At 40.6% G+C, this 18,068-nt stretch overlaps 1 protein-coding gene across 15 annotated transcripts in view; it reads left to right on the forward strand.

The window, feature by feature from the left end:
- The window catches only part of LOC127844105 (histidine-rich glycoprotein-like), a 61,711-nt gene that overhangs the window by 30,473 nt on the left and 13,170 nt on the right, over positions 1-18,068 (forward strand). The window contains exons 2-3 of one of the 15 annotated variants that reach the window (XM_052374102.1): positions 1,516-5,587; positions 6,338-8,768. The exons of 1 other annotated variant lie outside the window; for it this stretch is intronic. In XM_052374102.1, the coding sequence (XP_052230062.1) occupies positions 1,516-2,993 (1,478 nt within the window). In that variant the 3' untranslated portion in view covers positions 2,994-5,587; positions 6,338-8,768. 13 more of the 15 variants (XM_052374100.1, XM_052374101.1, XM_052374103.1 and 10 more) reach the window with 13 other exon arrangements.

Here is an 18,068-nt window from a genome sequence, read left to right on the forward strand (position 1 = left end):
GTAATCACATCAGGTCTCCATCACCATGCAGTCACCCAATATGACTCTATCTTCATGCAGTAAACACAACTGGAATATAACCATGCAGACATCACAATAGGACTTAATAACCATGCAGTTATCACTATATGACTTCATCACCTTGCACTCATCGCAATAGGACTCCATCACCATGCACTCATTTAATATGACTCTATTATCACGCAGTCAACACAACAGGACTATATCACCATGCAGTCATCACAATAGGACTCCATCACCTTGTAGTAAACACACCAGAACTCCATAGACATGCAGTCATCATAACAAGATTCTATCACCATGCAGTCATCACAACAGGACTCCATCACCATAAAGTTAGATGACCAGATGACCATGCAATCATTACAACATGACTCCATCAACATAAAGTCAGATGACCATACATAATAGGAATCTATCACCAGTTATCTCATATAAACTCTATCACAATTTAGTCATTACAACAGGACTCCATCACCATGCAGTAATCACAAAAGAACTTGATTACCATGCAGTCACCACAACAGAACTTTATTGCCATACAGTCATCACAAAATGACTCCATCAATATGCAGTAATCACAAAAGAACTCCATTACTTGGCAATCAACACAACAGGAATTGGTTGCCATGCTGTCCTCACAACAGTCCATCACCATGCAGTAATCATATCAGGACTCAATCACCACGCAGTCACAACAATAGGACTCCTACATCATGCAGTCCTCATAAAAGGACTTCATCATTATTTAGTTATTACAATAGGTCGCCATCACCATGCAATCATCACAACTGGCCTACATCACTTTGAAATTATATTAGGCCTCATTTACAATGCAGTATTAAATCATGACTCCATCACAATACGTCACAATTACAATGCAGTAATCACATTAGGACTCCATCACCATACAGTCATCACAAATGGACTTTTATCACCATGCAGTCATCATAAATGGACTTCATCACCATGCAGTCATCACAACAGGACTCCATCACCATGCGGTGATCATTATAGGACTGCATCCAATTGCAGCTATACCAACAGGACATTATCCATCATGAATTCGTCGCAACTTTACTTCATTACCATGCAGTCATCACAATATTATTTTATCATATGCAATCTTCTCAACAGAACTTCATTTCCATGCAGTATTCACAATAGGACACCATCACCATACAGTCATCACAACAGGCTGTGTCACCATGAAGTAATGATAAAAGGACTCCATCACCATGCAGTCATTACAACTGGACTCCATCATCATGCAATAATTACAACAGGATCAATCACCATGCAGTAATCACAACAGGCTCCGTTACCATGTAGTTATCACAAAAATACTCGATTACCATGCATTTATCACAATAGGACTCCATCACCATGCAGTCATCACACTATGACTCCATCACCAGGCAATAATTACAATAGGACTCCTTCATCATGCAGTGATAATACAAAGACATTGTTGCCATGCTGTTCTTTCTACAGGAGCAGGACTCCATCACCATGCAGTCATCACAACTGAAATTAATCACCATGCAGTCATCACAACTGAAATTAATCACCATGCAGCCATCATAACAGGACTCTATCACCATGCAGTCATCACAACAGGACTCCATCACCATGCAGTCATCACAACAGAACTTCATCATCATGCAGTCATCAAAACAGGAATCCATCACAATGCAGTCACCACAACAGGACTTCATCATCATGCAGTGATCACAACAGGACTCCATCACCATGCAGTCATCACAACAGGACTTCATCACCATGCAGTCACCACAACAGGACTCCATCACCATGCAGTCATCACAACAGGACTTCATCACCATGCAGTCACCACAATAGGACTCCATCACAATGCAGTCACCACAACAGGTCTCCATCACCATGCAGTCATCACAATAGGACTTCATCACAATGCAGTCATCACAACAGGACTCCATCACAATGCAGTCACCACAACAGGACTTCATCACCATGCAGTGATAACAACAGGACTCCATCACCATGCAGTCATCACAACAAGACTTCATCACCATGCAGTCACCACAACAGGACTCCATCACCATGCAGTCATCACAACAGGACTTCATCACCATGCAGTCACCACAACAGGACTCCATCACAATGCAGTCACCACAACAGGTCTCCATCACCATGCAGTCATCACAATAGGACTCCATCACAATGCAGTCATCACAACAGGACTCCATCACAATGCAGTCACCACAACTGGACTCCATCACAATGCAGTCACCACAACAGGAGTCCATAACCATGCAGTCATCACAACAGGACTTCATCACCATGCAGTCACCACAACAGGACTCCATCACCATGCAGTCATCACAACAGGACTTCATCACCATGCAGTCACCACAACAGGACTCCATAACAATGCAGTCACCACAGCAGGTCTCCATCACCATGCAGTCATCACAATAGGACTCCATCACAATGCAGTCATCACAACAGGACTCCATCACAATGCAGTCACCACAACAGGACTCCATCACAATGCAGTCACCACAACAGGACTCCATCACCATGCCGTCATCACAACAGGACTCCATCACAATGCAGTCATCACAACAGGACTCCATCACAATGCAGTCACCACAACAGGACTCCATCACAATGCAGTCACCACAACAGGACTCCATCACAATGCAGTCACCACAACAGGACTCCATCACCATGCAGTCATCACAATAGGACTCCATCACAATGCAGTCACCACAACAGGACTTCATCACCATGCAGTTGTCACAACAGGACTTCATCACCATGCAGTCATCACAACAGGACTTCATCACCATGCTGTCATCACAACAGGACTTCATCACCATGCAGTCACCACAACAGGACTCCATCACAATGCAGTCACCACAACAGGACTTCATCACCATGCAGTGATCACAACAGGACTCCATCACCATGCAGTCATCACAACATGACTTCATCACCATGCAGTCACCACAACAGGACTCCATCACCATGCAGTTATCACAATAGGACTCCATCACAATGCAGTCATCACAACAGGACTCCATCACAATGCAGTCACCACAACTGGACTCCATCACAATGCAGTCACCACAACAGGAGTCCATCACCATGCAGTCATCACAACAGGACTTCATCACCATGCAGTCACCACAACAGGACTCCATCACCATGCAGTCATCACAACAGGACTTCATCACCATGCAGTCACCACAACAGGACTCCATAACAATGCAGTCACCACAGCAGGTCTCCATCACCATGCAGTCATCACAATAGGACTCCATCACAATGCAGTCATCACAACAGGACTCCATCACAATGCAGTCACCACAACAGGACTCCATCACAATGCAGTCACCACAACAGGACTCCATCACCATGCAGTCATCACAACAGGACTCCATCACAATGCAGTCATCACAACAGGACTCCATCACAATGCAGTCACCACAACAGGACTCCATCACAATGCAGTCACCACAACAGGACTCCATCACAATGCAGTCACCACAACAGGACTCCATCACCATGCAGTCATCACAATAGGACTCCATCACAATGCAGTCACCACAACAGGACTTCATCACCATGCAGTTGTCACAACAGGACTTCATCACCATGCAGTCATCACAACAGGACTTCATCACCATGCTGTCATCACAACAGGACTTCATCACCATGCAGTCACCACAACAGGACTCCATCACAATGCAGTCACCACAACAGGACTTCATCACCATGCAGTGATCACAACAGGACTCCATCACCATGCAGTCATCACAACATGACTTCATCACCATGCAGTCACCACAACAGGACTCCATCACCATGCAGTTATCACAATAGGACTCCATCACAATGCAGTCATCACAACAGGACTCCATCACAATGCAGTCATCACAATAGGACTCCATCACAATGCAGTCATCACAACAGAACTCCATCACAATGCAGTCACCACAACAGGACTCCATCACAATGCAGTCACCGCAACAGGACTCCATTACCATGCAGTCATCACAATAGGACTTCATCACAATGCAGTCACCACAACAGGACTTCATCACCATACAGTCTTCACAACAGGACTCCATACCAACACATTCATCAAAACAGGACTACATCACCATGCGGCCATCATAACAGGACTTCATCACCATGCAGTCACCACAACAGGACTCCATCACCATGCAGTCATCACAACAGGACTCCATCACCATGCATTCATCAAAACAGGACTCCATCACCATGCTGTCACCACAAGGACTCCATCACCATGCAGTCATCACAACAGGACTCCATCACAATGCAGTCACCACAACAGGACTCCATCACCATGCTGTCACCACAACAGGACTACATCACCATGCGGCCATCATAACAGGACTCCATCACCATGCAGTCATCACAACAGGACTCCATCACCATGCAGTCACCACAACAGGACTCCATCACCATGCATTCATCAAAACAGGACTCCATCACCATGCTGTCACCACAAGGACTCCATCACCAGCAGTCATCACAACAGGACTCCATTACCACGCATTCATCAAAACAGGACTCCATCACCATGCAGTCACCACAACAGGACTCCATTACCACGCATTCATCAAAACAGGACTCCATCACCATGCAGTCATCTCAACAGGACTTCTTTTTCATGCAATGCTCAAAACAGGACTCCATCACCATGCAGTATTCCGAATATAACTTAATCACCCTTCTGTAAGCATAAAAGAACCTTGACACCATGCAGTCATAAGAGCAGGACTTCATCACCATGCACTCCTCACAACAGGCAATCATTACAAAAGAGCTCCATCACAATGAAGTCATCTCAGCAGGACTTTTATCACCATGCAGTCTTGACAATTAGTACTTTATCATCATGAAGTCAACATAATAGGCTTGTATTACCATGCAGCCACCTCAAAAGGGCTTCATCGCCATGCAGTCATCACAACAGGGCTCCATCACCATGCAGTCATCACAATAGGACTCCATCACAAGGCAGTCATCACAATAGGACCCAATCACAATGCAGTCATCACAATAGGACTTTATCACCATGCAGTCATCACAATAGGACTCCATCACAAGGCAGTCATCACAATAGGACCCAATCACCATGCAGTCATCACAACAGGACTTCATCGCCATGCAGTCACAACAACAGGGCTTCATCACCATGTAGTAATTGTAATAGGGTCTCCATCACAATGCAGTCATCACAACTGAACTCCATCATTAGGCAGTTATCCCAACAGGACTCAATCACAATACAGTTATCACAACTGGACCCCATCACCATGCAGTCCTAACAACAGGACTCAATCACCATGCTTGTAACCACTACAGGACTTCATCACCATGCAGTCATCACTACAGGACTTCCTCAACATGCAGTCATCACAACAGGACTCCATCACCATGCTTGTCATCACAACAGGACTTCCTCACCATGCAGTCATCACAACAGGACTTCATCACCATGCAGTCACCACAACAGGACTCCATCACAATGCAGTCACCACAACAGGTCTCCATCACCATGCAGTCATCACAATAGGACTCCATCACAATGCAGTCATCACAACAGGACTCCATCACAATGCAGTCACCACAACTGGACTCCATCACAATGCAGTCACCACAACAGGAGTCCATCACCATGCAGTCATCACAACAGGACTTCATCACCATGCAGTCACCACAACAGGACTCCATCACCATGCAGTCATCACAACAGGACTTCATCACCATGCAGTCACCACAACAGGACTCCATAACAATGCAGTCACCACAGCAGGTCTCCATCACCATGCAGTCATCACAATAGGACTCCATCACAATGCAGTCATCACAACAGGACTCCATCACAATGCAGTCACCACAACAGGACTCCATCACAATGCAGTCACCACAACAGGACTCCATCACCATGCAGTCATCACAACAGGACTCCATCACAATGCAGTCATCACAACAGGACTCCATCACAATGCAGTCACCACAACAGGACTCCATCACAATGCAGTCACCACAACAGGACTCCATCACAATGCAGTCACCACAACAGGACTCCATCACCATGCAGTCATCACAATAGGACTCCATCACAATGCAGTCACCACAACAGGACTTCATCACCATGCAGTTGTCACAACAGGACTTCATCACCATGCAGTCATCACAACAGGACTTCATCACCATGCTGTCATCACAACAGGACTTCATCACCATGCAGTCACCACAACAGGACGCCATCACAATGCAGTCACCACAACAGGACTTCATCACCATGCAGTGATCACAACAGGACTCCATCACCATGCAGTCATCACAACATGACTTCATCACCATGCAGTCACCACAACAGGACTCCATCACCATGCAGTTATCACAATAGGACTCCATCACAATGCAGTCATCACAACAGGACTCCATCACAATGCAGTCATCACAATAGGACTCCATCACAATGCAGTCATCACAACAGGACTCCATCACAATGCAGTCACCACAACAGGACTCCATCGCAATGCAGTCACCACAACAGGACTCCATTACCATGCAGTCATCACAATAGGACTCCATCACAATGCAGTCACCACAACAGGACTTCATCACCATACAGTCTTCACAACAGGACTCCATACCAACACATTCATCAAAACAGGACTACATCACCATGCGGCCATCATAACAGGACTTCATCACCATGCAGTCACCACAACAGGACTCCATCACCATGCAGTCATCACAACAGGACTCCATCACCATGCATTCATCAAAACAGGACTCCATCACCATGTTGTCACCACAAGGACTCCATCACCATGCAGTCATCACAACAGGACTCCATCACAATGCAGTCACCACAACAGGACTCCATCACCATGCTGTCACCACAACAGGACTACATCACCATGCGGCCATCATAACAGGACTCCATCACCATGCAGTCATCACAACAGGACTCCATCACCATGCAGTCACCACAACAGGACTCCATCACCATGCATTCATCAAAACAGGACTCCATCACCATGCTGTCACCACAAGGACTCCATCACCATGCAGTCATCACAACAGGACTCCATTACCACGCATTCATCAAAACAGGACTCCATCACCATGCAGTCACCACAACAGGACTCCATTACCACGCATTCATCAAAACAGGACTCCATCACCATGCAGTCATCTCAACAGGACTTCTTTTTCATGCAATGCTCAAAACAGGACTCCATCACCATGCAGTATTCCGAATATAACTTAATCACCCTTCTGTAAGCATAAAAGAACCTTGATACATGCAGTCATCAGAGCAGGACTTCATCACCATGCACTCCTCACAACAGGCAATCATTACAAAAGAGCTCCATCACAATGAAGTCATCTCAGCAGGACTTTTATCACCATGCAGTCTTGACAATTAGTACTTTATCATCATGAAGTCAACATAATAGGCTTGTATTACCATGCAGCCACCTCAAAAGGGCTTCATCGCCATGCAGTCATCACAACAGGGCTCCATCACCATGCAGTCATCACAATAGGACTCCATCACAAGGCAGTCTTCACAATAGGACCCAATCACCATGCAGTCATCACAATAGGACTTTATCACCATGCAGTCATCACAATAGGACTCCATCACAAGGCAGTCATCACAATAGGACCCAATCACCATGCAGTCATCACAACAGGACTTCATCGCCATGCAGTCACAACAACAGGGCTTCATCACCATGCAGTAATTGTAATAGGGTCTCCATCACAATGCAGTCATCACAACTGAACTCCATCATTAGGCAGTTATCCCAACAGGACTCAATCACAATACAGTTATCACAACTGGACCCCATCACCATGCAGTCCTAACAACAGGACTCAATCACCATGCTTGTAACCACTACAGGACTTCATCACCATGCAGTCATCACTACAGGACTTCCTCAACATGCAGTCATCACGACAGGACTCCATCACCATGCTTGTCATCACAACAGGACTTCCTCACCATGCAGTCATCACAACAGGGTTCCATCACCATGCTTGTCACCACTCCATAACTTCCTCACCATGCAGTCATCACAACAACACTGCATCAATGCGCAGTCATCACAACAGGACTCAATCATTATGCAGTCATCTCAACATGACTCAATCACCATGCAGTCATCACAACAGGAATCCATCATTATGCAGTCATCAAAACAGGACTTCATCACCATGCAGTCATCTCAAAAGTACTCCATGGCAACGCAGACATCACAATAAGACTTCATTACCAGGCAATAATTACAATATAAATCCATCACCATGCCGTAATAATACAAGGAATTTGTTGCCATGCTGTCCTCACAAGCGGACTCGATTCCCATGAAGTCATCACAACTGGAATCAATCACCATGCAGTCACCACAACAGGACTACATTACCATGCATTCATCACAATAGAACTCATTAACCATCCAGTCATCAAAACAGTACTCCATCACCATATGCAGTCACCTGAACAGGAATCCATTACCATGCAGTCACCACAACAGGACTCCGTAACCATGCAGTCACCACAACAAGACTCCATCACCATGCAGTCACCACAACAAGACTCCATCACCATGCTGTCATCAAAATAGCACTCCATCACGATTAAGTCATCATTACAGGACTCCATCAACATGCCATCATCACAACAGGACTCCATTATCTTGCAGTCATCACAATAGGACTGAATCACCATGCAGTGATCACAATAGGACTCCATCCTCATGAAGTCATCATAATAGGCCTCCGTCACCCTGGAGCCGTCTCCATAGGATTCCATCACCATGCAGTTATCACAACAGGACTCCATCACCATGCAGTAATCACAACAAGACTCCATCACCATGCAGTCATCAAAATAGCACTCCATCACGATGAAGTCATCATTACAGGACTCCATCAACATGCCATCATCACAACTGGACTCCATTACCTTGCAGTCATCACAATAGGACTCCATCCTCATGAAGTCATCATAATAGGCCTCCATCACCCTGGAGCCGTGTCTCCAAAGGATTCAATCACCATGCAGTCATCACAACGTGTCTCCATCACCATGCAGGACTCCATCACTACGCAGTTCCTTAAAAACAGGACTTCTAAACAATGCAGTTATCATAATAGGAATCTATTACTATGCAGTCATCACAACAGGACTCGATCACCATGCAGTCAACACAACAGGACTCCATCACAATGTAGTCATCATACTATGATTTGTTGATATGCATTCATCAAATAAGGATTGAATCACAATGCAGTCATCAGAAAAAAGATAAAATCACAATGCATTCATAACAACTGGATTTCATTACCATGCTGTCATCTGAACTGGACTCCATCACCATGCTGTCATCACAACAGGACTTCATCACTATGCAGTCATCACAACAGGACTCCATCAACATGCAGTCATCACAACAGGACTCCATCAACATGCAGTCATCACAACTGGACTCCATCATTTTGCAGTCATCACAATGGAACTTCATCACCATGCAGTCATCAAAATAGAACTCCATCATCATGCAGTTATCATAATAAGCTTCCATCACCCTGCAGCCATCGCAAAAGGACTCCAACACCATGCAGTTATTGTTGTTTGTTCAGGTACTACCTTGGGTACTCTTAAGTATAATACAATGTACCCGGGTAAGAAAAATACCCTTAAGGCAACTGGCCATACTCCGGGGTACTTTTTAGTATATTTTCCAGCTGACAATGACCAATCTTGGTTGTCTCAGTTTGTTGTTGTTGTCTCAGGTACTACTTAAGTTCCCAGAGTACTCTTAAATATACTACAATATATCATGGATAGCAAAAAAATCCGCTTAAAGGCAACCGGCCATGCTCTTGGGTACTTGTTAGCATATTTTCCATTGTCCGGGTCTCTGGTACTTTGTAGTTTACTAAAAGGTACCCAGGGTACTTTAATGTAGTACCTGAGCGTTAGTGGTTACAGTTTTTTCTCAACACTTTAGTTTCAGATTAGCATTACCTAAATTACACAGATGAGTAGCAACATTACCACCACGTGTGAATTTAGCAAACCTTTGATTCCTTCATTGATAGTCTATCTGATGTACAAGAACAGGACATTATTCTCTTCAATTATTTTATTAGGTTATACTTGTACTAAACAGGTTCGATACTAGCCAATGGATATTTTTAATCAGAACTGTTCACAGACTGAGATTGGAAAACTATATATTTTTTTCCAACAAGATTCCTAATTATATTGCTGTTTCAGTATTTTGAAAGGGAAATTTTTGTCTTCAAAGAAAATTGACATTATTCAAAAAACAAAACATGAGGAGTAGTCCTTTAAAATGGTTGCATATTTCTAAAGATGTTAACAGAGGAAAACAAAATTGTACTATCTTGTTGATCTTATTACAAGTATTTAACACATGTGTTTAGGCAGTATCATTTTATAAGGATAAATACAATATTAGAAAATACATGAACAATTCAAAATAATAAAAAAACGAACTTAAGCGGTAATGTATTGCAGATTCACTGATGTGTGTTAATTGGAATAAAGATCCTGTAAAAAATTATCATAAAGAAAGTTTTTATATAATACCTCAGATTAAATATGTTTGAAGGTTAACAGTCTTAGAATTGCTCATTTTCCTCTAATATGCCTTTGTATTTCAAGATAGAATACTTTCCAAGCCAGAGGAAAGAGGTCTGGGTGCAAATCCCAGCGGGGGCTCCAGAGGATATGCATTTTGGTACCACTGATTGTATTTGCTTTACTTTATCCTTAAATTCAACCAAATCAACAAGAACATGTATTGAAAATAATCTGTGTTTCTACATAAATGACGAGACATCCAGTGATTTTTTTTTCACTTGATATTTTACAGCCTGTGACTTTTCAAATTGGGGAAAAAGCACGTAAGACCATGAAATTGGGAAAAATTCAACAGTATTCATATGACTATAAATAGCAGTATAACAATTGTTTACAAGTGCTTGTTTGACTGCTTTCTAAAATTTATATTATATAGTGCTAAGGAATTTAATTGCTGTATAAAAACTAAATAAACTAAGTATTGAGTTTATTGGAAAAGTTTGGCATATTTTGGGGGAAATTCGGGTCAGATTTTTGGGAAAAATGTTACTTTTTGCCATATGGAAACAGCATTTTTTTATTCCTGCCGAAAAAAAATTGGAGGGGATACAGTAATTGGTCCCGTCAATCTGTGCGTCTGTGCGTCCATCCTTCCATCCTAAACATTGTCCAGAGCATAACTCCAAATCTGTTAAATGGATTTACTTTAAACTTGGAATATAAACAGATGGCAACTAGGAGAAGTGCAGTGACCAAGAACCATAACTCTATCTACCTTAGTTTTTTAATTACCTCCCTTTATATAATTTCAAACTAAATTCTTATCCGGAGCAAAACTCTAAATGTACTGAAGGGATTTACTTGAAACTTGACATATAAACAGATGGCAAGTAGGACAAGTGCAGTGACTAAGAACCATAACTCTATCTACCTTAATTTTTTAATTATCTCCCTTTATTTAATTTTAAAGTAAATTTTTGTCCTGAGCATAACTCTAAATCTACTGAAGGGATTTACTTGAAACTTGAAATATAAACAGATGGCAAGTAGGAGAAGTGCAGTAACTAAGATTCATAACTCTATCAACCTTAGTTATTGAATTATCGCCCTTTATTTAATTTCAAAGTAAATTTTTGACCGGAGCATAACTTAAATGGCATAGGCTTAAAAGACAACTAAAGAATCAACCTGATATCATAGACACTTAAAATAAGCTTCAGGCAGCCATTCGGGACATCTGGATAAACATTCCCGTTGAATATATCAGAAACTTGTATTGGAGCTTACCAAGGAGAATACAGAGTGTAATAAAATCGATAGGCTATATTACCAAATATTAAGGTAAATGGTTGGTGTTTAATATGTTTAAAACGCTTTGTTTTATGAAGCACATTTACTGTTGGCGTCAGCCATTTAGTTTTTTGATGTTCACTTGTGGCAATCAGTGTATCTCGCGTTAAATTTCCACAAAGTATGTGTGATACATAGGGACTTAACGGCATGTTCATCTGTGCATTCGTTATGTGCAGTGCAAGTGTAATCCTGAATGATTATAATAAAAGAATACGTCTACAGGCACTTTAATATTCATTTTCAAATTGGTGTACTCAAACGGGCATATGTTCATACTAGATTATGATCTAATACTAGTAACTTATTATAAAAGATTTTACGGCAATACGTCGACTGCGAGGTTAACTCTTACTGAAAGAACACTAGTCTGATATACATTGTTTCTCACCTGTGTATGGGACTTGGGCTTTAGCGACACTGTAATAATATTATGACATTTATCAATAACTAAATTTGATGATTATTTATAAGTAATAAACGTAAAATTTTTAATTTTAAAAAGTTACCACACACAAATACTACACAATACTCTTATAACTAAATTGTATGCTTACCAAACACGATGAATTGGCTATATTGTATTTATATCGCTAATAACGGAATGAATCCAGAAGTCATAACCTTTCGTTGAAATCTGGCCTGTTGGAAAAGAGAATACAATACATATTTAACTGAGCTTATATATTGACGTGGAGTATATTTTGAAATTATTAAATACATAGTAAACAAGATGCGTTTGTGAAACACAATGTCCCCCTATATGACGTTTGACCTTGAAGGATGACCTTTACCTTGACCCTTCACCACTCAAAATGTGCAGCTCCATGAGATACACATGCATTTCAAATATAAAATTGCTAGCTTCAGTATTGCAGAAGTGACATTACATGAGCAATTTTGACCCATATACTTGACCTTGAAGGATGACCTTGACCTTTCACCACTCAAAATGTGCAGCTCCATGAGATACACATGCATGCCAAATATCAAGTTGCTATCTTCAATATTGCAAAAGTATTCATAAAATAAGCGATTTGGGCCACATATATTTGACCTCTGACCTTGAAGGATGACCTTGACCTTTCATCACTCAAATTGTGCAGCTTCATGAGATACACATGCATGCCAAATATCAAGTTGCTATCTTCAATATTTCAAAAGTATTTATAAAATAAGCGATTTGGACCACATATATTTGACCTCTGACCTTGAAGGATGACCTTGACCTTGACCTTTCACCACTCAAAATGTGCAGCTCCATGAGATACACATGCATGCCAAATATCAAGTTGCTATCTTCAATATTGCAAAAGTATTCATAAAATTAGCGATTTTGGCCACATATATTTGACCTCTGACCTTGAAGGATGACCTTGACCTTGACCTTTCACCACTCAAAATGTGCAGCTCCATGAGATACACTTGCATGCCAAATATCAAGTTGCTATATTCAATATAGCAAAATTATTGCAAAATGTTAAAGTTGGCGCAAACCAACCAACCAACCAACAGACCAACCAACAGACCAACCAACAGACAGGGCAAAAACAATATGTCCCCCACTACTATAGTGGGGGGACATAAAAAAGTTTTTAAAATATAATACCGTGTTAGACGTCAACATTAACTTATTTTACATGCTACAGAACACACAACAGCTTTGAGAATATGTATTGTAACGTATTTACTATTTAACTATTACAACGCCATTGTTATATTTTTATGCCCTCCTAGATAGAGTGATCGGGGGTATATTGTTTTTGGCTTGTCTGTCTGTCATTGTATGTGTCTGTCATTGTATGTGTTTGTCTGTCTGTCTGTCACAAACTTTAACCTTGGTTAAACTTTTGCAATAACTTTTGCAATATTGAAGATAGCAACTTGATATTTGTCATGCATGTGTATCTCATGTAGCTGCACATTTTGAGTGGTGAAAGGTCAACGTCAAGGTCATCCTTCAAGGTCAAAGGTCAAAAAACAAATTTAAAGGAAATAACAAGCTTTAAAGGGAGATAATTTATATTTTATATCATTTGGCAGGTACAGATCATTTTCACACGGGAAGTAATATTTTTAAAGGTATATAAAAAATGTAATTCAAAGCAGCGCAGTAGGGGGCATTGTGTTTCTGACAAACACATATCTTGTTGCATTTAAATATTACTCCGCCATTCCACCATTTTGTTAAATCTGTACTATAAATTCCCACACTAACGAGGCCGTATTAAAAACACCGACTAATAAAACTAAATCTACATCACTCCGACATATTTCATTATGTTATTTAAAGTCGATCACTTGTATTATGAATTTGTTTTGTCTCTTAATTAAATATCTACACTCATTTCGTCACTTAAAACAAACTGCTAAAATTATGTAGGAAATATGAAGTAGCTAAATCCTGTTCACTTTACACCGTTACATTTCCATGCCAAAGTGTTAACTTACTGTCTTAGAAACCTCAAAATGGCCAGCAATCTATAGAAGAAATCAATATTTGACACAAGCGTTCGCATTAGTCAATAACTTGCTCGAACACATGCATGTCCCGGACATGTCCTCTATTTAGGGTAAGTAACTCTCAGTAAATTCAGCACGACGTCGGCCATAATGATTTCCCTTACGTCAGTCATACAGAGCAAAGACAAACTTGGATCGAATCAAATCCCTGCAGTAATTTAGACCAAATGATGATTGTTACGGAATCCAGATAGTGCCATCTATAATCTTGCACGTCTTTCATCAAGGGCGACACTAGACACACGAAGCGATACTTGATATTTTTCTTGAAAGTCGCGGCGACGCACGATATTTTTATTGACAGTCGCGGCGACGCACGATATATTTTTTTACAGTCGCGGCGACGCACGATAGTTTTCTTGACAGTCGCGACGACGCACGATATATTTCACACGATATATCGCCTTTTGGGCTACCTACACAAAGGCGATATATCGTGTTAAATATATCGTGCGTCGCCGTGACTGTCTAGAAAAATATCGTGCGTCGCCGCGACTGTCAAGAAAAATATCAAGTATCGCTTCGTGTGTCTAGTGTCGCCCTTGATGAAAGAAGTGCGAGTTTAGAGATGGCATTATCCGGATTCCGTAGATTGTCGATAGTGTTGTTATTTCATATTACAATAAGTATTATGAACGCATTGACTACCTTTCATTAGTATGTACATTGCGAGGGTTTCGATAGAGCAGTACTATCGGCCCCAACATTCGCGGTTCGCGACCTCATTGCCATCGTGATTTTGAATGTGAACTTATCATGCTTATCCCAAAAATGTCTTCTTTTAAGGCGACAAACTGCAATCAATCTATCGGAAACATTGAATCGAATGGTATTGCATCGTTACCGCACGCAACATATCGTATCGACTTGTACATGTACTTCGATATCGTGTTGATTGCAGGTGTTATCAGTCAAAAAAGCTCCACGTTATATTATGGGATATTGCGATATGATGAAACAATTAATTAATGCGGCTGTGTTTATATCAATCGGGATAGCCGTAGCTCAAATCGTGAACACCATAGACCGTCGCAGACATCGAAGCCACAGGTGGTTAGCGTGTGGCTATGATATTAATTAGTGAAAACATCATTTTGAATGATAAATAATCATATTATAACGAAAAATTAACTTTTCTGAAAAAAAATATTTCACTATCAAATATATATATATATTTGATAGTGAAATATTTTTTTTCAGAAAAGTTAATTTTTCGTTATAATATGATTATTTATCATTCAAAATGATGTTTTCACTAATTAATATCATAGCCACACGCTAACCACCTGTGATCGAAGCCGCAACCGTATCGTAATATAACAAAATAATTCTTATTCAATATGAAAACGTTTATCCTCGTACTAAAACGTAAAATAAGTAATACAGGTAACCTGATCGTGAGGTCAGATCGAGTCGCAATCGAATCACCTTTAATTGACAATTCCTTAACAGATCGCAACCGAACACAAAACCTACCGTTATTATCATTATTATTATTATTAGTAGTAGTAGTAGTAGTAGTAGTAGTAGTAGTAGTAGTAGTAGTAGTAGTAGTAGTAGTAGAAGAAGAAGAAGTAGTAGTAGTAGTAGTAGTAGTAGTAGTAATAGTAGCAGTAGTAGTAGTAGTAGTAGAAGAAGTAGAAGTAGTAGTAGTAGTAATAATAGTAGAAGAAGTAGTAGTAGTAGAAGAAGGAGTAGTAGTAGTAGTAGTAGTAGTAATAGTAGAAGTAGTAGTAGTAGTTGGTAATAGTAGTAGTAGCAGTAGTAGTAGCGGCAGACATCAGCCAGTGGTCGGGCCTGACCACATGCCGTTACACGTGCGTACATAGTCAGACTGTCTGCGTAAAGCATGTGGCACAATCACCGAGCGAGGTTTCAACTATTGTTTGTTTTTTTAATGTTGTGTATGAAGGATTGTTCAACGCAAGCGCAACTGGGCCAGATTTCAAAAAGGAACTTACTTAGTAAAACACAATCAGAGGCACTTCGGACTAGACCTTTAACGAAAATTCGATTTTCTCAGAAAAGTTTTACACTATCGATGTGAAATTTTGAGCAGCCGCATTTCCAATATCTGTATTGCTTTATAACACACCTTTGTTGTCCGTTATATTTTTGCGCGCATGCATGAGTCGATTTCAATTAAGGCGCGTGACAAAAATAAAAATAAAAATTCAATAAAACAAATATAATATGTTTATTCCTGGACAAACGAAATAAAATCGCACAAAGCAATAAATTCACAATTAAACGATTTAGCAATAGGAAAAAGGCGCTTTCGAGGCCCATGTTTATATTTTGCCTTATTTTGTATTCCTTAATATGGAAATACATAAGTAGCTGAAATAAATTCTTAATGAATATAGAAACATTAAAGTTTAATTGATTGTACCTTCAAGAGGTGGCTCTAACGGGACACCGTACGTTAGACTGAGTCAAAGAAACGTTGTCACATTGAAGATGCAACCTCCCCCACCCCCACCCCCCCCCCCCCCCCCCCGAAGATTATTTGCATTAAAAAAAAACAATGTTGGAGCGAGCTGACGGACTGACGATAATATAACGTGTTTTACCCGAAGATTCCATTTACATACGTAATCTTTGGTTCGATTATAATTTAAAATTATATTGGGAATGTGCTTTACAATTAAACTTTCAGTAAAGATTCGTTCGATTTTTTATCTCGAGAAAACTAATCATCTGGCACGTCTTTTAGCAAGAAAACTCTAATCTACTTATTGCAATGTTGCTTGCTTGGAAAATTGTTGGAACTACACATTCTGAGCGAAAATATTCTCGGAAATCCAATCAGCAGAAATGGATTAAGCACGCTATGGTGTTCCTCAATGAACGAAACCTTCAGCGTAATTGAATTAAACAAATTCTTTTCGGCGAGTAATTTAATTAACACATCTTGTGTTCCATCCGCAAATTCTAATTTAGGAGTTCTGAATGTTTGCTCGTACCGTCATTGCGGTGTGGCGAGGGTGTCCACAAGTCAGAGGCCATCAGCAAATTACAATGGCATACTACCATACATGCGTCGTTTCAACGGAAAGGGCTTTATATCAGACCTAGTTCACGTACAATTTAAAAAATATATAAATAGCATACGGTTGATGTACATAAGAACTGTTGTTGTTGTTTTTAAGTTTAAGTGAATATTAAAATAATTAATTTCAACTTTCTTTAAAAGGACTTGTTCACGTTTTTTATGTAAAAGTACCGTTTTTTAGTCGCTTAGTGTCCCTCGTTGTTTTGTGAGATTGATTGTGATCAATAGATTGTTATTTGAATTTTTCGAACGCCTTCTACATATAAAATGTTATAAAATGAGTATAATTAACCCATAAGATCAAACAATAAACTGGCATACGAACAATAGACGTTCTAGCATTATTAATGACTGTAGAGCGCGTGTGTAAATTCTATCCAGCAGATGAATATTTGTGCGACTTTTACCTGGAATTCTTACACGCGCTCGCGTGACAGCAAAGCTCTCAAATCGACC

The sequence above is a fragment of the Dreissena polymorpha genome, chromosome 9, assembly GCF_020536995.1.
Source record: "Dreissena polymorpha isolate Duluth1 chromosome 9, UMN_Dpol_1.0, whole genome shotgun sequence".
Taxonomy (NCBI): domain Eukaryota; kingdom Metazoa; phylum Mollusca; class Bivalvia; order Myida; family Dreissenidae; genus Dreissena; species Dreissena polymorpha.